Here is a 21,741-nt window from a genome sequence, read left to right as displayed (position 1 = left end):
GAAGATTCTAATGATATTTTCTCTAATTACAACAGTTGATATGACTGATGGACCTTTGGTCACACACTGTACAATCACAATTTTAAATTTTCATGTTCCTAAATACCAATTTGTTTTTCTTTCCAAGGAGTGGAGAAAACAGAAAATGAAACTGGAGGTCTTTGCTTGAGAAATATTTCTATACAATTCAACCAATTTGAAAAACTGTTTACCAGATAACTACAAATAGACAGAAATACAATAAACCAAAAGAAAAAAAAAAGAACAACAACGTAAGATTCACATTACCTAGTATCAACCCCCAAGAGGAACAAGAATCCTATGAAGCCTATAATCACTACAGCATCACCCTTGACCCAATTCTGACTGTAGAGCCTGACACCTGGCTACCGGAAACCACCATTGGCCCTAATTCCAGTCCCAGAGCAAGACACGTCAGTACCAGAAACTGCCGCTGACCCAATTTCAATTCTGGAGCAGGACACATTGATATTGGAAGTCATCCCTCTCTTCAATGTTACAGTTTAAGAGTTTGTCTTTTTTTCTCACTTCTTCATCTAAGAGTGGGCTAAATTATAAGAAACTTAAAAGATACATCATTTAAAAGCAAAGTTTAAATATAATATTAAAAGCCAAATATAGTTTATTGTTATAAATAGTGAAATTACACTGTTTAAATAGCTCAGCATTTGTTATCCCACTAGCAAAATTGAACTCCATATTGAACTACTCGTTTATTCTCTTTTGCAATTTGTTTTAAATCGTCAGTCAAGTCTTTTCTCTTACAGAGAGTTAGAAGAGGAGGAAAAAACAAACAAATTAATCAACATGTCATCCTATTAATAACAAAATCAAATAGTTTAGAAAAAATAGAAAAATCATTTAAAAATTTAATAAAACATTTAGTATAAAAATTCAATTAAAAATACTTTTAATTAAGCAAGAAATTTTTTTTAGTGTAAACATAAAAGTATTTGAATTCTAAAATGGTGGAAATAGAAATAGACGTCAACGTAATGAGAAAAGATGAAGTCGTTATCCTATGGGTAGGCTTAGGTATCATTATCCTATATATGAGTTGCTTTGCACATTGAATGATCAGAAGGAATCTGTCTTCGGTGTCTCTCTGGTGGGGGCACCTGCAGGTCAAAATTTATGCCTTTTCCACCATTTTTCATTCAACTGGGGTGAACTCGGAATTTTAATTTCAGAGGGCTAAAATTTAGGAAAAAATTAAATTGTTGCATGCAAACCATATTAAAAATAATAATATAGACATAATTTTCAGAAACTAAAAAATACATTATAACAAAAAAAGTTCTGTGTAACTTAAGAGAAACTAATATTGTTTTTATTGTAATGTAAATATACTAATGAGCTTTCAATGAAGTAATATACAATTTTTTATTTGGAAACAAAATCATTGGGGAAAGTACATCATGAAAATTTTAATCAACAAAAACTAGAGATGCTATGATACTGATTCCTAACGAACATATAAATGTAACCAACAAACACCATTAAATTAATCACATGAGACAACAGAGAGAGCGACCCTTAAATCATTAGAAGTTCCACATATATACATGCGGTAAGTTTCAACGTTTTGTTGGGAAACAGTAGCAGTAGGAATAGCATAGTGATTACCGTTCACTCCATGCAGTGAAAAAATAATCTCCCTCTGAATTGGTTCATGACCATTGAGAAGATTGCCCATACTCAAAACCTTTCTCCAAGACTGGTTTGCAGTGGGTTGAACAAGCATATTTGCCACCACTTCTCTCTCTTCATTCCACACTACTTGTTTTTTGTCAAACTCCTGAGTATATAGGATAGAGGAAAGAATATATCAATCCATGCTAATATTTTCTCCATTATACAATTTTACTACCCAAATCATATTTCAAGGTATTGAGACATTTCACCTTTTCTTCTATCAGGCCTATTCCCATTCTTGGAATATAGAAGTTGTAGAAATCACTGAAAATTTCTCTGGCTAGGCGTGGTGCTTGTAAAAACTTGCGATGAAGAGAAGCTGCAAGAGTCAGTAATTTCTCTACGTGTTGGAAAACAACGCATAGTCGTCTTAGGTCTTCAATAGTCTCACTATCAGCAGATAAACAATTTTCTGCAACAAAATGGAGCTTCAGTAAAATATAATTCTTTTCAATGGAAGAGTTACACTAAAGAATGTATTTACTATATGCCTTGCAGGGGCTTCAAAGCAGGAGCCAAAGTAAGGTAAAGGTGCTGCATCATAGTTTCCATCTGTTTCAGCTCTCCATAATTGGTTTGGATTAAGGTGTCGGCTGCTGCTCCAAAGGCAGTACACAGCATTTGCTCAAGCAACTGATGTGGTTGTAAAGTTTCCAGATAATGAAGAACCTACAAACTTATTGATAACAATAAATTATTTAAACATTTTTTTTTTGTCGAAATGAGACACTCACTTTTAATCTGATCTAGACAAAATCCTTTAATTCAGTTCATTGTATGTACAATTATTTTTAAAGTTATCTCTTGTGTTTGCTTTTATTATGATACTACCGAGTTCACAACAATCTGTTTCCCAATATGGCATGAATAGGAAGCATACACATGTCTAGAAAATATACATACCTTCTCTCCTTCTCGATTTGGATCTAGAAGAGGCTTCTGTTCAGAAAAAGGAAGAGCAGGTGAGCGGCTCCAAATATTTCTCCACGAGTTCGCATTCTTGGACATTCTCTTCGAAAGTTTTCCTCTTGGAGACGAATTATCTTTAGACATCTCAACCTCAAGGTCATCATCTATCCAATCCCCAGGTGAATGCCAGCGAATAAAATCTTCAAAAACAGCATTTGGATTTGCTGCTTTAAATGCTGACATGTCTAACATTATCAAAGCAAATTACTGTTTCGTTATATGACATTATTATCATATCTAAGAATCCTGCATTCAATATTATAGCAATTCTTTTCTAAAATACATATTTATAGATACAGTCTATTCATAACAAAATAGGGTCAAGAGAGGATTTCGTGAGGACGGGATACACTGTCACTAACATCACACCAATTAAAAAGATTTTACAGAACCTTTCCTTGCCAAAAATACATTGAAAACCAATTTTGTTCGTTAGTTTATCTTAAAAAATTAACATGCAACAGTTGAAAATGGAATAGAAAATGAATGATTTCATTCAGTCTTAGAAATGCGCAAGTTGTCTTAAATTGGTAGATATGATCCACAAATAATACGTGTACTTCAATATTAGGTACGTGAATATCTTCTTCCTTTGAATATATTAGAGATCTCACGTCAACTATATAACAAGTGAGTATAATCCTCACCTAACAAACCGGTTTTACAAGGATGAATTAAGTTCAAACTTACAACCTAATATAGTATTAGAATCTGTATTAGCTGAGGTTTGATGGCCTATCAAACCACCACAATTATCTAGTCGGTTTTGTGAGAATAAGTTAGATTTAGAATGACTACCTTGTATATTTAATGATGATGGTAGATCAAATCTTTACAGAAATGTCAAAGCAATCATCATCAATTATTCTAAGCATTTAGATTTTTTTGACATATCATAGCTCTAAATCCAGATTTGACATTTTTTTCTCGAGAAAAATATATCCGTAACATGATTATAAATTATAATAACTAAAATAATAGTGATTTAAAATAAGGGGACAAGCCTGCCCCCGTGATTTAACTCCTAATCCAAGCAGCTTACATGACAATAAAAGCAATCAAAAGTCATTTGATTCTATCCAATAATGGATTTTAAAATTAAGTTAGACGCCCTTATTACAGTTACCTGAAGCTAATGTGTCCCTTTCCACCAGGGTAGAGAAATTCTGCAAAAAGAATAACAGGGAATTGTTAGCAACAATGTAATATACGAAAGGTCGAATCACATGTGTATGGCATCTACTTTTTGAATCCTGAAGTGTGTTCTCTTTACTCCTAAAACTGAAAGCAAAATATGCACAGGAACTAAGTCACTACTCACAACATTATCTATACAAGTGTGTGCTTAGATGGGTGCTCATAAAACTAATTTTATGATAAAAGAAAATTAGTATTAAAGTTCCGAGTAATTCTTCTTATCTAATACAAGCAATTCAAAGTTGATTCAACTCGGAATCATTTCTGATTGTCTTCCCTTTGAAATATGTAATAGGAGGTCTTTGGTCTACCACTCACATTTTAGAGTTAACTAATATTATAGGCATTGCATAACAACTTAAACATACCAATGAATCGCTTAAGTCTTCAACATCCTGAGGGCACTCCTCATGCATGTCTTCTGTCATAAGTGATGCTTCCTGCGGGATAGCAGACAAGATCCAAGATATCATATTAAAAAACTGTGAAGTAGAACACCACACAAATTCAATCTAACTACAAACAACAGGAAAGCAAAGTTTGTAACCTCAGTCATATACTCAATTTGATCTTCACTACCAATACAATCTTGATGATCTTCATTCATTTCGTACTTCTTCTCAATGCATACTGCAAGCTGAATAGCAAAGCGAAAAACAGAATCCCCATCTTAGGTATATCACCATGTATTCCATACAATACAAACACTAATATTTAAAAGCTCAAAAAACATTTCTATTTGACCTAAAAACTACATCGAAGGTAAAATAGAATTTCAATTTGGCCACATCACTAGAGAAGAAGTATGAAGCAGGGAAGTTAAGGATAAAAACTACTCAAGCTTTAAACCAAAATTGTCAACGACTAAGGCTTTCTGTTTATAATACACAATAATTAACGATGATAAAAGAAAAAACAATAAATTGATTAAAAAAATGGAGCCCATATTCAGAGCAAGTAAATATATAATTTATCGTATTAAAAAAATGCACGGCAATTGAAGAGAAATAGTTGATACAAATTGAAAAACGGTAGTTAAGAATGTTCTAGGAAATTAAGATTTCAAACAAAATTTCACATTAAAATATATGTAAAATAAACAAGAATACGTGAAACATATTTCATCAAATATCCTTAGAGATTATTAAACAAAAATTACCATCTGAAGTTTTTGGTTAATCAAGCAAGTGGAAAGGTCAATTGAACCATTTGCTGGCATTCGAGGGATTAATTGTGACTCTTCCCAACACCTCCTAACCTTCCGTACAAACTCTATCCATAGGACAGCAATAGCTGATATACAGACCAAAATGAAGTCATGCAACTGAAAATATACAATACAAGCAAGATATCTCAAAAATTCAATCCAAGCATGGTGGTCAGAATTTTGCTAATTTTTAAGGTTAGCACCAATAAAACTCTCACTCTGGTACATACCTCTAATGTTGCAGTCACCAAACCAAAGAGAATGTAAACAAAATTGTGCAAAGAGTGATTCAAGAGGTGCGCCTTTTATAGCCCCCAAAGTCTTATTTACCCCATAAGCAGAGTCTGTGACCTGTACTCCTGTAGATATTATGGAATCAATTTTATAACAAAATAAACAGTGATCTACTTTGAACTTTAACATCCAAATAACCCTGCATGCCATGTTAGGTATCCCAAGGATACTTGGAAAATGCAGCAATCAGATATAAATCAAAATCCTGAAAATAAGTTTCATGAATCATATGGTAAACAAAAAGAAGATGAAATAAGAAAACGCACCAAAGTGTTCAATAGATTGAAATATTCTCTAACTTTTTATGATCTGCATGTAAAACAACCAAGGGTTGTTTTCAAGAACTTCAAATATAGCACTTGTAAATTTCTTAATTGTTTGGTAATGAATTCATAATATCCTTTTGTATATATCTATGTAGCAATAGTGGCCCTATTGACTACTGCAACAAGTTGGATAGAACAAAGCAAACAGCAATCCAGTTCCTATGCAACAATAGAATCACTAAAGTAGCTTTGAAACAAGAACAACAAATTTCAATTTCATTTACCTATCCATACACGATTTTTTTTGTAAACCTTCCCTGTATTACTCAATCTGTTTTTCATTTCTGAGAAAACACTCTACCTTCTTAATGATGATGTATCGAAATACCAAACAAATTAACTACCTTAAACACTACTAAATAAAATCGTAGTAAATATTCAATCTTCTATTATTCAAGACAAATCAGCACAGACCATAATCAAAGGAGAATTTGACATGCCTAATGAAAGCTACTTTCTGTCTGTTCTCCTAGTATAATTTGTGCTTGAATATGATAAAATATCAATTTGGAGGTGAGTTCTACTGTGCTACCATGGCATTCGCACCTTGCCCTGCTGGCAGATTTAGGTGCAGAATTTATAAACTGCCAACAATGCAAGATGCAAGTGAAAATGGTGCTCTGAAGCATTCATACAAATGAGAAACAAAATATAGAGGAAGGGGGAAGAACTAAGTGCCTTCTTGAAATAGCTCTTTCAGCACTTGATCGCTGACAGTTGGTGGCGGTATAATCATTGAGGAATGCAAATTCTCAGAACCAGAGGTATCGTCTGCCACAGGCCAGAAGAAAGAAAATGTTGAACTACTATAGCAAAATATACTAGTATATACACCAAAACAAATTCAAACCTGAAACAAAATTTTCCATAAATTGGGCCTTGAACGACGTTTTCAATGCATCAACTAGAATATGCAACTGGGATGCAAATCCAATTTGATTCCATTCAGAACCTTCAGGCCTGTATGATTGAACAAAATATAATAATAACTAGCAAAACCTATTTAGATCTCATTCAATTCAGCTTTTATTTCAAAGAAAAACATTCTTATTTTGAAAAAAAAAAAACTTTTAAAATATTTGTGTTTTTCTAAACTTTAAAAAAGCCAGAGTAAAAAAAAAGGATTTCTGATTATTGAGAAGTTATGTCAGGAACCAAGAATTGAAAAGAGCAAGAAAAGAAAAGCTTTTATTGAATATAATGAAAAGAAGAAATAGGAGAGCACCTTGCCCTTCAAGGACTTCCCCTTCGCAAAGAGCTAAAGCTCAATCTACAAAATCTCACCCCCTTTCCCTCTCCTCTCCTTCTTTCCTACTTCTCTTCTCTGTGTATCCTAACCAGTTACTTGGAGTAGCTTCTTAAAAGAAGTTGTGATTAACTAATTATAACTAATATTTTACATAAAAAAAATGTTTTTACAATTTAATCCAACAAAATATAGCTTCAACTTCCCATAAACTATCTCAGAACAAATCACATTTTTTAAAAGCTTGGATATATGAGCCACTGAGAAGTATTAGAAACTGATCAGATTTCAATAATAAAATCCATTCGTAGTTGCGTGAAAAAAAAAATAATAAATTATATCTATGTATTGTCAGTTGCTGCTACCAAATATTCTTGTTTTTGCTTAATCGTGCAATTCTGCAAGGAACCATAGGTAGTGCTCTAACATAGAGGAAACGAAATTCACGGATGGTAACAATTGCCTCGTACAATTACAAGTTATAACAAAAAACATATGTAGAACTACAACTAACCTATCCATTATAATTTTACAAGTTTGTAATATTGATTCATATGAAGGAAAGTGAAAATTCTGAGCCGATGTATTTTTATTTAAACTAAGTTTATCAGGAGGAAGCAAAAATAGACGAAAATTTATACTTGTACATCCCTGGTTTTATCAGAACTTGACTTAAAGTTAAGTAGAATGGAAAGAATGGAATGGTTGTGCTCAGCTCTCAAGATTAAAATCAGGGAGGTTACATTACAGGTCAGAGACAGGAAAATAAAGAACAAGTAAAAACAAAGAAAAATCTCCCTCCAGGAAAGTTGAAACTCGTGACTCTTCCTCTATTTTATCCTCCACAACTGAACCAACTTTCTCTCTCTCTCCTGTTGCTAAAACTTAACTAACTGACAGAATCCTAGTTGTCATTCAACTGACAACTGTATTAACTAAACCCTCTAATTCCCTCTACTGTTTAATCCTTTCTAGTATACAGTATACACTCTCTTACGTGGGGTCTGGTATCCTGGTGGCGTGAGACCATGCTAGATGAACTAAGTACCCTAGAGAATAGTGGAACTTGGGAGCTCGTCCCATTACCGTCTGAAAAATCTGTTGTTGGTTGCATGTGAGTTTTTGCTGTCAAAGTTGGTCCAAATGGTACTATTGATTGCCTCAAAGCCCGTCTTGTGGCCAAAGGTTACACAAATTTTTGAGTTGGATTATGGTGATACTTTTTCTCCAATGGCAAAGATGGATTTTGTTCGTTTATTTATAGGCATGGCTGCTCTTCAACAATAACCTCTTTATCAACTGGATGTCAAAAATGTGTTCCTTAATGGAGATTTGTAGGAAAAGATTTATATGGAGCAATCTCCAAGATTTGTTGCTCAGGAGAAGTCTTCTGGATTGGATGTCGTGTTCGCAAATCTTTATATGGCCTAAAAAGGTCACCTAAGGTCTGGTTTGGAAAATTTATCAATGTTCAACAATTTGGTATGAAATGGTGTAAGCCAGATTATTCAGTCTTTTATCATCACTCAAGTGCTAGATATGTCTACGAAATAATATATGTTGATAACATTGTTCTTATAGGCAGTGACAACCATGGCATCTCCCAGATGAAATAATATCTGTCACTATTTTCAAACCAAAAATCTTGGAAAACTCATATATTTCTTGGGTATTGAGGTAGCACAATCTAACGATGGTATTGTTATATCTCAAAGAAAGTATGCATTGGATATTTTGGAGGAAATTGGGTTGATGAATTCAAAATCTGTTGACACACCCATAAATCCTAATACCAAACTCCTACCAAATTAGGGGGAGCCTATGTCAGATCCTAGGCAATATAGAAGATTAGTTGAAAAATTAAATTATCTTATAGTTACTCGTCCTAACATTTCCTTTGCAGTCAGTGTGGTAAGCCAATTTATTAATTTCCCATGTGAAGATCATTGAAATGCAGTCATCCGTATATTAAAATACATTAAAGGATCTCCTGGAAAAGGGTTGTTATATGGTTCCAATAATCATACAAGAGTTGTTTGTTATTCAGATGTTGATTGGATAGGATCTCCTTCTGATAGAAGATCTACCTGTGATATTGTGTCTCCATGGGTGGTAACTTGATTTCTTGGAAAAGCAAAAAACAAAGTGTTGTGACAAGATCTAGTGAAAATATGGAGCTATGGCCTTAGCCACTTGTGAACTTATTTGGCTTAAGCAATTGCTTAGAGAGTTACAATTTGGATATGTCACTCAAATAACACTTATATGTGACAATTAGACTGCTCTTTATATTAGTTCTAATCCTGTATTTCATGAGAAGACCAAACACATTAAGATTGATTATCATTTCATTCGAGAAAAGATTGTAGCTGAAGATATACTTGAGATAAAAATATGTTCTCTTGAGGGCTTAAACACCTCTACACTTACATTTATAGAAAACAAAGTAACTAACCACACTCCTTTCCAACTCACTCTTAGTTGGAACACACTTGAACACAACTCATACACAATAACCAATAATTCTAACACTCCCCCTCAAGCTGGAGCATACAGATTGTATGTACCAAGCTTGGAACAAATAAACTCGATCCGAGGTCCCCTTAATGACTTAGTCAACACATCTGCGAGTTGGTCATTTGATCCAACAAACTCGGTACATATTTCTTTTCACAATAACTTTTCCCGAAAAAAATGACAATCAATTTCTATATGCTTAGTCCTCTCGTGAAACACTGGATTTGATGCAATGTGAAGAGCAGCTTGGTTATCACAATACATCTTCATACTCTGGATGTCACAGAAGCTAAGCTCTTGGAGGAACTGTTTCACACATATAAGTTCACATGTTAGTGACGTCATTGCCCTATATTCAGCTTCCGCTGTTGATCGAGCCACTACATTTTGTTTCTTACTTTTCCATGAGATAATGTTTCCTCCAAGGAAGACACAATATCCAGTAGTAGATCGTCTATCAATAGGAGAACCTGCCCAATCGGCATCACAATATCCTGATACCTGAAGCCTTCCTTTTTCTTCATATAACAGCCCTTGCCCGGGAGCCTTAGAATGCGAATGATAGCATTCCAATGGCCAACACATGGAGCTTGCATGAACTGACTAACCACCCCAACAGAAAAAGATAGATCTGGCCTTGTAATAGTGAGATAGATTAGTTTTCCAACTAGCCTCCTATATCTCTCCGGGTCGGAGACTAACTCACCTTCTTCTGTTGTTAATTTTTGATTTGGGTCCATGGGACTCTCAACCGGTCTACAATCAATCATGTTTGTTTCTTGCAAAATATCCAGAGCATACTTCATTTGGGAGATTACAACTCCATCTTTTGGCTGAGCTACTTCAATGCCTAAGAAGTATTTGAGGCTTCCAAGATCCTTGGTTTGGAAATGTCTACACAAGTAGTACTCCTTCAATTGAGATATTCCAGCAGTATCATTCCCTGTAATAACGATATCATCAACATATACAATTAAGTAAACACATTTCCCGAGAGACGAGTGATAATAAAAGACTGAATGATCTGCTTCACTGCGTTTTAGCCCAAATTTCTGAACAATGGAGCTGAATTTTCCAAACCAAGCACGTGGTGATTGCTTGAGCCCATATAGAGATCGGTGCAATTTGCAAACCATACCAGACTCCCCCTGAGCAACAAACCCAGGAGGTTGCTCCATATAAACTTCCTCCTCAAGATCACCATGGAGAAAGACATTCTTGATATCCAATTGGTGAAGTGGCCAATGACGAATTGTTGCCATTGCAAAGAACAGACGAATGGTAGTCATCTTGGCCACGGGAGAAAATGTGTCACAATAATCAAGGCCATACACCTGAGTGTACCCTTTTGCAACTAGCCAGGCTTTGAGCCAATCAATGTCACCATTAGGGCCAACTTTAATTGCAAAGACCCATCGACAACCAACAGCCTTTTTGCCTGGGGGAAGTGGCACAAGCTCCCAAGTATTACTGTGGTCAAGAGCCTGCATTTCAGCAATCATGGCTTGTCGCCATCCAGGATGATCAAGTGCTTCTTTCACATTTTTGGGTATAACCATATAGGACACACTGAGGATAAAAGGGAATAAAAGGAGGGCGACAATCTGTGATAGCTAAGAAAATTATAAATGGGATGAGGGTTTCGAGTGGAACGAGTACCTTTTCTGAGAGCAATGGGTCAACCAGAATCATCTTCACCAGGAGGCGTGGCAGGAGGCGATGAGGGAGAAGAATCTGAAGGAGGAGATCCACCATTTTCTAGAAGAGGACTACCCATCAGGGTACTGTGTCGGAAGATGTCAATATGTGGAGAGGAAGGTTCGGGAGGACCTTGAGCATGACTTGGATTGACATTGACATTAGAGATATTGGACTCAACTACTGGAAGAGGAAGGACCTGTTGGAGGATATGGACATCTTGAACAGATGGAGAGAAGAAAGGTGTGGAGAGAAGAAAGGTGTCTGTTCAAAGAATGTAACATTGGCAGACATGTAGTACTTCTTGGTTTCAGGAGAGTAACACCGGTACCCTTTTTGAAGCCGAGAATAGCCCAAAAAGACACATTTGATCGCACGAGCGGAGAGCTTGTCTAGCCCTGGAGACATGTCGTGAACAAAACATACACAACCAAAAACCCGAGGAGGGGTGTGAAAGAGAGGATCATTGGGAAAGAGAATGGAGAAAGGGACTTTATTATTGAGAGAGGAGGAGGGCATCCTATTAATAAGAAAACAGGCGGTTAAGATGGCATCCCCCCAGTGATGGACAGGTATATGGACACCAAGCAAAAGGGTACGAGCAGTTTCAACTAAGTGTCTATTTTTTCTTTCGGCTATACCATTTTACTGGGGTGTATGAGGACAAGTGAACTGATGCAAAATACCATGGGAGCTAAGGATTGCAGAAAAATTGGATGAGAAATACTCTTTAACATTATCACTTCTTAAGATTTTAATCACTTGACCAAATTGGTTCTTGATTTCATTCAAAAAGGATGTGAAGATGGGTAACAATTCAGAGCGATCTTTCATTAGATAAACCCAAGTACATCTAGAATACTCATCAATAAAGGTAACAAAGTACCTAAAACCAAAAGAAGAGACACGACTAGGTCCCCAGACATCAGAATGAATAATAGAAAAACTAGAATTACTCATTGATTGAGACTTTTTAGGAAAGACAGATCTAACATGTTTTCGTAGTTGACAAGACTCACATTCTAAAGTCTGAAGACCACTAAGTTCAGGACACATCTTTTTTAACTTTGACAAGTGAGGGTGGCCAAATCGGTCATGTAACACTTTAGGGGGAAGAGCTGCAACACAGGATACCCGTGGACGAGATCCAAAATGGTATAAACCTCCAGCTTCATATCCTTCTCCAATCTGTCTCCCCGAGCCACGCTCCTGTATAACAAAAGATTTTGAATTGAAAGTTATTGAACAATGTAACATTTTGGTTAAGTGACTTAAGGAAATTAAATTGAATGAACAATTAGGGACAAAAAGAACAGATTTCAGAGTTAGACAGAGAGACTTGACTGACTCCCTTTGAACAAGTTTTAGAGCCATTTGCAAGAGTAATGAAATGGGGTTTTTCTTGGAGGGAAAGGGTTGAGAACAATGAGGTATTACCAGAGATGTGATCAGAAGCACCCGAGTCAATTACCCATGAATTTTGACCTTCCATGGATTGAGAAATGCAAGTTGTGGATGTACTTGGGGATTGAGATGATTACGCCAAGTTGTTAGACTTTAACCGCAGATACTCTTGATACTCTTCCTCAGTGAACTTGGAGTTGGAAGTGGGAGTTTCAGCCTTAGAGATATTGGCTGTTTTTGAAGGAAAACCATGCAAAGAGTAGCAGTTTTCTTGGGTGTGACCCATCCTCTTACAGTAAGTGCACTGTGGATGTCCCCTACCTCCACGTCCTCCTCCTCTAGTGCCCCGTCCTCCTCTTCCCCGCATAGAAACCATGATAGATGGTTCCATTGTTTCAGGAGCTTCCTGAGATTGAGGCACTGGAACACGAAGAAGACGTGTGGTCAAGGCTTCCAAGGAAGGGACCTCATGACTTGTCAGAAGTCGATCTCTGATATGATTCAAATCAGGGTGTAAAGCACAAAGGATCATCACCATATAATACTTGTCAAGCTTCTTCTTGATGTCTTTCGAAGATTCCACTTCCAAGAACATTCTCAACTCTTCCACAGCTGCTTGGGCTTCAGTCATGAAGGAGACCATATCATGGTCTGTCATTTTGAGACATGCAAGCTTGTTTGCTGTATCATAGAGACGTTGAATATCATTAGCATAAATGCTTTGAGCTTTCTTCCAAAAAGAGTGACATGTTTTGAAGGCTCTAAGAGATATCAAAAGTCGGGGTTCCACAGATTGCCACAATAGGGCACACAATTGGAAATCTGCTTGTTTCCATTGTTCAGCTTTTTCAGAAGGTACTTGGCTTCCATCTTGCTCAAGGTAGTCATAATGTCCTTTACCGAGAAACCACATTTCCACGGCAGCAGACCAAGAGAGGTAATTCTTTTCGTTTAGCTTTTCGGAAGTAATTGAGGGACTTCCAGAGAAAGAAAGAACACTTCCAGACGCCATTGTTGATAAAAATAGGAGAGAAGCCAGAAAACCGAGAGGAACTAGAAAACCCTAGGGTTTTCTTCAAGGGGAGCTTCTGGACCTCACTGAAGCAGGGTTTTGAGGGGCAGAGCAGAGAGAGGAGGTCCAAGCGACGGCTATGGAGGTGTCGCGGTGACTTTCCGGCGGCCAGAGGGCAGCACGTGAGCTGCACGCGCCTGTTCGCATCGCACAAAGAAGCGGCGCGTGGCGGAGCGTGGGGAAGAATCAGACGCCGGCACCGGTGGGGTTGGTCGTCGCGTGAAGAGGCGAACCAGATCCAGTGGTCGCCGGACGGAACAGTGACGGCGGCGGACGGCAGCGGACGGTGGCGGACAGATGCGAGATGGCAGAGAACCAAGTTGAAGAGCTTCAAACTGCAGTTGACAGCAGTTGACAGCTGCAGACAGTGGCAAGACAACCGCGGACGGCGGCAATGGGCACCGGACAGATGCAAACAGCAATGACAATGCTGGTGGACCACTTTAGGACAGAAACCAGAGCAGGATGAACCTGCTCTGATACCAACTTGAGATAAAAATATGTTCTCTTGAGGGCTTAAACACCTCTACACTTACATTTATAGAAAACAAAGTAACTAACCACACTCCTTTCCAACTCACTCTTAGTTGGAACACACTTGAACACAACTCATACACACATAACTCATACACAATAACCAATAATTCTAACAGATATATTAAGTCTTTATGGGGACTGATAATTGATTATATTTGTTAGATATATTATCTTTATTTTTTATTTATCTTTTATCTTTAGATAGTTTGTTATTATTTCTTAATAAATATAAAATAAAGATAATATATCTAATAATATTTATAACAAACTTGGTACATACAATTTATATGCACCATACAATTTGTATGTACCAAGCTTGAGGGGGAGTGTTAAATATCTTATATTTACATTTTATCTTCAACTTATCTTCTGTTACTTTGTTATTATTTTTTAGTTTATATTTTGAGTTTAATTCATATTTCCTTTATTATAAATAAAGTACCCTATGTTACAGAAAGGAGATTAATCTCATACATAATATTTTAATACATTCAATACTTAGTATTGGAATTTTGGTTATCCGTATTCCAGTGAAAAAATCGTACAGTTTTGGAGCACAACTCGGAGAGATCAACCACTTCTCAGCTTCATAAGGTGAAGCATTTTCCAGTTCAGCCATTTCCAAAGAGCCTTCAACCATCTTTGACCATATCGCAATCAGCTCAAAACCTGTACGCAACCTATTCCTATATTAAATGGAAGTGGCATTTACATTTTACAATAAAGAGTGACATGGAAAAAATAAAATGAAGCTTGCATAGCTTTTAATAATTAAAAACCAGAATGAAATTTTGACATAAAAATTACAAAAAGACAGACGTAACCAAACAATATTGGGGCAAAAGTTCTCATTATAGATAGACATGCATAAAGAACAAAGTAGATATAAATAAATATGGGCTTTAAATTAATACCGGGTACACTGGAAATGGCAAGAAGAATCACAAGAAACTTATCTCAGTGATGAGAATTTCAGGTAGCACATGAAAAAGGCACATTTTCAGGAAGGCTATTGGAAAGAGTTAAAAGCATTTAATGTACTGAATCTTTTTTTCTCGTGTATGAAAATAATCCCATCACACCTGGGCTTCTGTGACTAACAGTGTAGTCAAAGACACCAAAAGGCCATTGGGCTTCTCTGGCTCATAAGTGCGAAGATATCCAAGAGAATTAAGGGGGCCATTCCCGTTATATTGTGGTTTTTTCTATATGCTAAGCGGCACAAATATTTGAAAACTTGTTTTAGTCTTAAAACGTGCTGTATCTAACAAAAGCATCCATGCAATGACCTAAAACTACTTCTACCTACATGTTCCCAATCCCAGGGATTTACCTTTAACAGGATCTTCTGCAGAATACCACTCACTCCAAGGACAGTCATTATCCCACAGTGTTTCATTGAAGGTTTTACCAGTAAGATTTTCTCCAGAATTTGTATTTTGAGCATCGATGGCTTTCATATTGTAATCATCATGAGCAAGCATTTTATATGTTAGCCTCATTGCAAATTGCACTTTGAAAAAATTAGTTGGAAGATCCAATGTGGAGTATACCTTCAGTATCAAATGGAAATTAATTACTACAGGGAAAGTTCCAGCGACACTGCTGATTAGAGTCAATTCAGCATAGAACTTATCACCTCAACATTTAAACAGAAAATAGAAAGGAGAAAGAGAATAGATTGTTAATTTCGTACAGCAGACTGTTAATTCTTTCATGCAAATATAAACATAAAATAAAACATTAATTAAGAAAAGTGTAGCATTACCAACTAAGGGTGTTAACTCTTGAATGATAGATATTTCTTCATTTATTGATATACCCATTTATCATATTTTATCTCTAGTTACCCACTCCATGGCACAGGCCACCCTTGGGAGAGAGTTTAATGAATTGGTAACAGTTACAAGTCCCTCATTGAGTAGGAACAAAAAAAATATATATACGGATACTTAAACAGTGAGGCTGTCTCACTTAATGAACTAGTCTTTTTAGGTTGGGTTCTACTTATGAACTCTAGTCATAGCAGTGACCCACTTGTTTCGGATCAGTAATTATGATAGGTTTCTGATAAAGAAACCTTATCTCTCACCCAACTAACACACGCAACAGAGCACAAGTTCTGTATAACCTCTGACTTTATTGATCTCCAAGAAAGAATACAAGAATGAAGTAATCTGAGAGCCTAATCTCCCCCAACAAGACTAACCGTCTGTTTATACACTTCAATTGCCAAAAGTCCCTCTCCTCTCCCCATCTCAACAATTTATACAAAAGTATATTCCCGCTCTTCCTAACTGTTAACACAGTTAGGCAACTAACAGTTAACTAACCTCTCCTCCTCCTTGCATACACTCTCAACTTCCTATCAAATTATGTCAGCATCAGTTTAAGAGAGTGAATTTATGGAAGACCAATGCACAAAGAGTATAGTTGATTAAAAATTTATTGCAAAGCCACAAAAATTGAGAAAAAAATTAAATAAATATTTAATAAACAGCATGGGTCAGGAACTCACAAACTTAGACACAAACAATTCATACAAGCCTTCCAAATGCATCAGTCTTCTCGGAACCTGACTACAAATCCAATCTGCTTCAAACCTTCTAGTAAATACAGTACCCATGTTCTGAATTCCAATGTATGCTTTACGTGAAGGATCATGAACTGGAACAAATGCTGGCCATAAACTACATAATATTATAAGAAACTACACCAAATAAAATAGTAACTTTTCCAATAAGAATAATAGAAATTACACTCACCCTTGTGCTTTACTCTTATTACACCTAATAACCGTCATTTCTATATTAATATATAAAGAGGATACTAACTATTATGACTGTTTTGGTCCACACATTTTTTACAATTTTACCCTTTTATTATAGCTGTTTTTTTGTTTTTTCTATAATGGTAATTGTTATTTTAATTATGTCACCAAAGTGTGCAACATCGCTCGTGTTCCCACTAGTTTAAAAGTATAATAAATATATAATTATAATTGTGTAAATCCAAATTAAAGTCACATTTGTTAGAATTGTCCAGATAAAAAATTATAAATTATTGTTATTATCAAACTATTAATGCTTTATAGCTTAGATACTTCCTCAATAAGTTATGGGTAAAATATCCTAGGGATATTAGATGTGGATATGTATGGGAAACGGATACACGATAAAATTGAAGTATCAGTGCAATATAAACACTTGAAGAAAATTAAAAAAATATCTGATGGGTCGGTTCACAAGAGGTACAGGAAGGCAAAAAAGATGCTGTCAGCGAGTGGGTCTTGCCAGAGAAGTTTCATGCATGGATTTGGGAATGAAGGTTGGGCCATGTGGTAAAATTGAGTGCTCAGAAAGATTGATAAATTCACAGGCGAATTCAGTGATCAAGTTGTCGTGTCATCAATTATGAATTATTTGTATTGGTTTACACTTGTATACTTACCAGTATAACTCTAGATTTTATTTACTATTCTACTTTAATCTTCTTTTTGCACAGTATGTGGTAGGAATCTGGGTAAGAATCCTAACTATCTCACTCACTCACACACTTCAGTAATCTCAAAGCAAGAATTGGGTAAAGAATTGTATGGTATTCACAACAAAAGAAACAAGAATACAATGGGATACCAGGAGCTTAACCTCCTTCACCAGGTTCTGAACCGGTCTACACACTCAAGAATCATAACTGTCTACTGAAAACAATAAAAGAGGTCCTTTTATAAAGACCCTTTCCCCGCCCCACTTAACTGTTTAGCAGTTAAGTACTCTTCCTCACCTTTCTCCTCTCATATACCTTCCATGTCCTAACAGTATGCTTCTTTATTTACTTGCAATAGATAATAAATCCTTAAACTTTAAAATCATTCTACTTGCAGAAAATTCTTATTTTTTAGGAGGGACTCAGATTTAGAATGGAAAAGTTACAATAAATTTGTTGAAGTGTTTTTTCCAACTTTTTTTCAAATGTGCAGGCTTACAATTATGTGAGAAGGGTATGGCCGAATTGCCACCCTTACATAGTATGCCCCCCCTCCGCTCCATTAAACAGCACTAAGTTACAGTTCTAATTTCAATGACCAAATTATCCTATATTTTTTGTGCAAAACCTAGGGTTTCGAAAAGGGAAACGAGGATTCTAGGCTTTGTAGGAGAATGTGTTGGCTTGGAACAAAGATGGTCATAGAGGAAGTTTTGCAAAGGAATGTTAGAGAAAGCATTGTCAGCTTCCTTTTCCAAAGTTTTATTTGACATCTAGAAGAGTTGCATCTGAAGGAAATGTTGACTTCATGGTTGGGGTATGAGCAAAAAGTGGATGAACTTGTGGGATCAAAATCATATTGCAAACTTTTCCTTATCTTTACGTTCTCCACAGACTAATACAAATTTAAACACATTAGCTTTTTTAAGTTTAAAGTGAATTAAATGAATTGAATCTCAACGGTTGAAAATCTTGAATCCATGTGTTATTCTCAAATTAATTGAACTTTGAGATGTCCATTTTGTTTTCAAGTGAAGGGGATTTGAACCAGGAAGAGGGTGGGGGCCTTTTAAGGTAAAAGGTCATTATAAAAAATGTGTTGATCACATGTAAAAGTTTGTTAATGTAATAAATATCGTTGGGTCCCAAGGGGTGGAAATGGTAACAGGACACAAACAATTAAGGGATTTTATGTTTGTTGAGAAAATGGAGAGTCACCGGTGTAGCTAGAGAAAAATACTGAGAGGGCAAGTGTAATTTATTTCAAATAAAAGAGACTTAATAAACCCAAATATCCTAACACTTTAGTAACTGATAGTAGTCAGACATAAAATGCAAATGCAAAATAGATGTACCCATGCACACAAGTTATTATAAATTTCTTAACTAATTAAACATTAAAAAACAAGGAACAATAGTTACCTTGAACAATTTGACAAAGCAATTGCAACAGCACTCAGTAGCTTGCTAGCCTCTGGTGAATCAAGAACAGCACTGCTTGCACTTTTACGAGAAATCACCTAGTGTTGTTGAAGGTAATGAGTGTTTTCTTAGTGAAAGCATTAAATTTTCAACGAAAGGCTAACATTAAGTGTATAATGTTCATGCAGTGAAGTGTAAGATAGTTTTACACTGTCATTTAATCACAATTCACAGTTACTATAACCTTTTATGGTATTCATTGTAAAACTCAACAGACTTATCATACTCGAAAGTTTGTGATTGGATAGCAGGATAAAACTAAACGACATTGTCAGTGCATAACCTTTTTATTCAAACATTAAAGCATACCAAAAATTCCTTTACACCAAAACATAATTGCAGATCATGAAAACCAGACCTCCAGTCTGCAGTGCCAGGTTTGCCTGTGTCATCCACAAGACCCAGTTAGATTAAAATAAAATTTAATCAGCCCACCCCAACATCAACCCAGTGCACAAGGCTTCCACCTAGTGGGTTTGGGGAGGATAGATCAAATGTTCATGGCCTTACCCTACAAGCAGAGAGGCTGTTTCCATTATCTAAACACACAATCTCGAGTCTAGATAAAACAGTAACTTTACCCTAGGGTCAATGTTCACCTTACACGATTGATTAGCAAAAGAATTTCTATATTACCATTAATGTTGGTCTCAAAATAGTACTCCATGCAGTAACTTTTTGTGCCATACTTCAATTCAGATTTGACCTTGTACGAATATTTGGAATACACTAATGCAACTGCACCTTTATCCTAGATCAAAAGAGAAGATGTTTAATAAGTTAGATACAAATAGCATAAAAAAATTTAAAGGAGAGATGTAACTTTTAAGAAAACATGTCACTATGTACACTAATATTGCATATTAAGACACTACTGTAGCAAACACAATTGAATTAAGGACTTCATTATTTTCAGATCAATATCATTACACGATGTATAAACTTTTCTTTATCCAGAAAGTAAGGTAGAATAGATATCATGTGAATTGTAATGTATTTGTTTGCTTTACTATCCAAAAAGAAAATAGAGTAAGAACAATGTAACAAAATATTTCCTTGCATTCAGCTCTGATAATCTGAAGATTACTTAACAAGAAATCATCATGAGGCAGAAGGGTAGATGATTCACAAACTATCAAAATCCAAAGTTAGAGGTGCAGAAGAACTGAACTTAGTTCTTTCTGCCACCAACAACAACAACAAATTCAGCACAACACATAATGAGCATAAAACAACTCTTCTATTCATGAATGAATAAGCATAATAGGACATGATGATTTTTGCTTCCCATTTTATAAAGATGACCCTAAACATTTTAACTGAGTTTGAGTCAATGACAACAAGCATCTTCAATTACTGATCTTAGAAAGTAGATTTAAGAATAATAAACGTTACAAAATTGGCTTACAAAGTGAAGTTCGCAACCAGTTATACTATAATTTGATTATATCTCCAACTTACGTGAAGTCTCCACAACACTCCCTTACACCAAGGACTAGACTAGCAATTAGATAGTAGGTAATATACTAGGCCCAACAAACCTAATTAGAACAAACTTTGGTATCATCTTAATAGGCCTCACAAAACCAACTAGTAAAGTGATATTAGGGTCAAACTTAACAAGATTTGTGAGGCTGAGTTAGGTTTAAAACTCACTACTTCAGATAATATTAAAGTTTGTTCTAGCAAGATTGTTGAGTTATGATAGGCCTAAATCCTCTTTATAAGAAATGTCATATCTCAATAGAGTTGGTGATTATTGAATAAAATGGAAGAAGTCAAAAACCCATTTGGGGAAATAAACTAATAATATATCTGGGAACCAAATAAAAAAGTCTAGAAAAAGAAAATAAAAAAGTAAAAATTGAATTGAGTATCTACTTTAACTTAAAATTAACTTGTGTATCTCAGTCTTTAGAGAAGTTCAATGAAAGAGTTTCTATAAAAGTTAAGTGTACAAGTTGATTTTACATTATAACGAAGCTCAACTCATTTTGTTGTCCAAGTGCTTGTGAAATATTTCATTCAGACAAACCCTAAATAATATCCATACTAAGAACAACTAACTTGCATTCCTCAATAACAAAATCAACCCAAAAATATTAATTAAAGGATAAATTTATCTCGAAACTTAGCAACCATACCAATAACCTCTTTGGACTATCAGCCATCCAATCCCGACAAACTGCCTCTATTTCATAAATAAACCTGCTTAAAAAGAATAAAGGTATACTCCGTTAACCATTCCTCTCACAATTTACACGATAAGCATACTATGAGCAGAGGAATTGGTATTAGGAGAACGCAAACCTTTCCCATGGAGAAGCAATAGTGAAATCGTCAAAATTCTCAAACTGCAATGCAAGGAGAGGAAGTAAATAGGCATTGGCTCTAATTCTATAATCACAGTGAAGCAACAGAAACCAATGAATAACTAAAGAATGCAAAAGATAAGAAAAATGAAACACTACTTCCTCTGCGACACAGTCGTCGTCGGCATCAGGTTCCACCTTGGTGGAGACGGAGAACGAAGCCATGGAAAACGGTATACAACACAAGGGAATGAGTATGAGTGTCTTAAAACACCATA

At 35.6% G+C, this 21,741-nt stretch overlaps 1 protein-coding gene across 4 annotated transcripts; it reads right to left on the bottom strand.

Annotated features, from left to right (window-relative positions):
• Window positions 1-1,329: 1,329 nt before the first annotated feature.
• LOC124848455 (uncharacterized) lies at window positions 1,330-21,741 on the bottom strand. Of its 4 annotated transcripts, none has more exons than XM_047326133.2 (20): window positions 21,623-21,741; window positions 21,462-21,505; window positions 21,296-21,359; window positions 19,788-19,902; window positions 19,461-19,534; window positions 19,092-19,189; window positions 16,702-16,873; window positions 15,517-15,736; window positions 14,729-14,852; window positions 6,560-6,669; window positions 6,388-6,480; window positions 5,320-5,448; window positions 5,042-5,175; window positions 4,430-4,519; window positions 4,251-4,322; window positions 3,812-3,851; window positions 2,620-2,870; window positions 2,208-2,385; window positions 1,926-2,128; window positions 1,330-1,819 (listed from the first exon to the last, which is right to left on the bottom strand). In XM_047326133.2, exons 1-20 carry the CDS (start codon window positions 21,686-21,688, stop codon window positions 1,526-1,528), a joined length of 2,571 nt encoding a protein of 856 aa, XP_047182089.1. In that variant the 5' UTR covers window positions 21,689-21,741; the 3' UTR covers window positions 1,330-1,525. The 4 variants fall into 4 exon arrangements, with proteins under 4 accessions (XP_047182089.1, XP_087947896.1, XP_087947900.1 ...); XM_088091770.1 differs by having other exon boundaries at window positions 2,620-2,825; XM_088091775.1 differs by lacking the exon at window positions 1,330-1,819 and having other exon boundaries at window positions 1,988-2,128; window positions 2,201-2,385.

This window comes from Vigna umbellata, chromosome 1 (genome assembly GCF_029865625.1).
Source record: "Vigna umbellata cultivar VRB3 chromosome 1, Vumbellata_1.0, whole genome shotgun sequence".
In the NCBI taxonomy this organism is placed as follows: domain Eukaryota; kingdom Viridiplantae; phylum Streptophyta; class Magnoliopsida; order Fabales; family Fabaceae; genus Vigna; species Vigna umbellata.
Note: the sequence above shows the minus strand (reverse complement) of the source record. Positions and strands in the feature narration are given on the sequence as shown.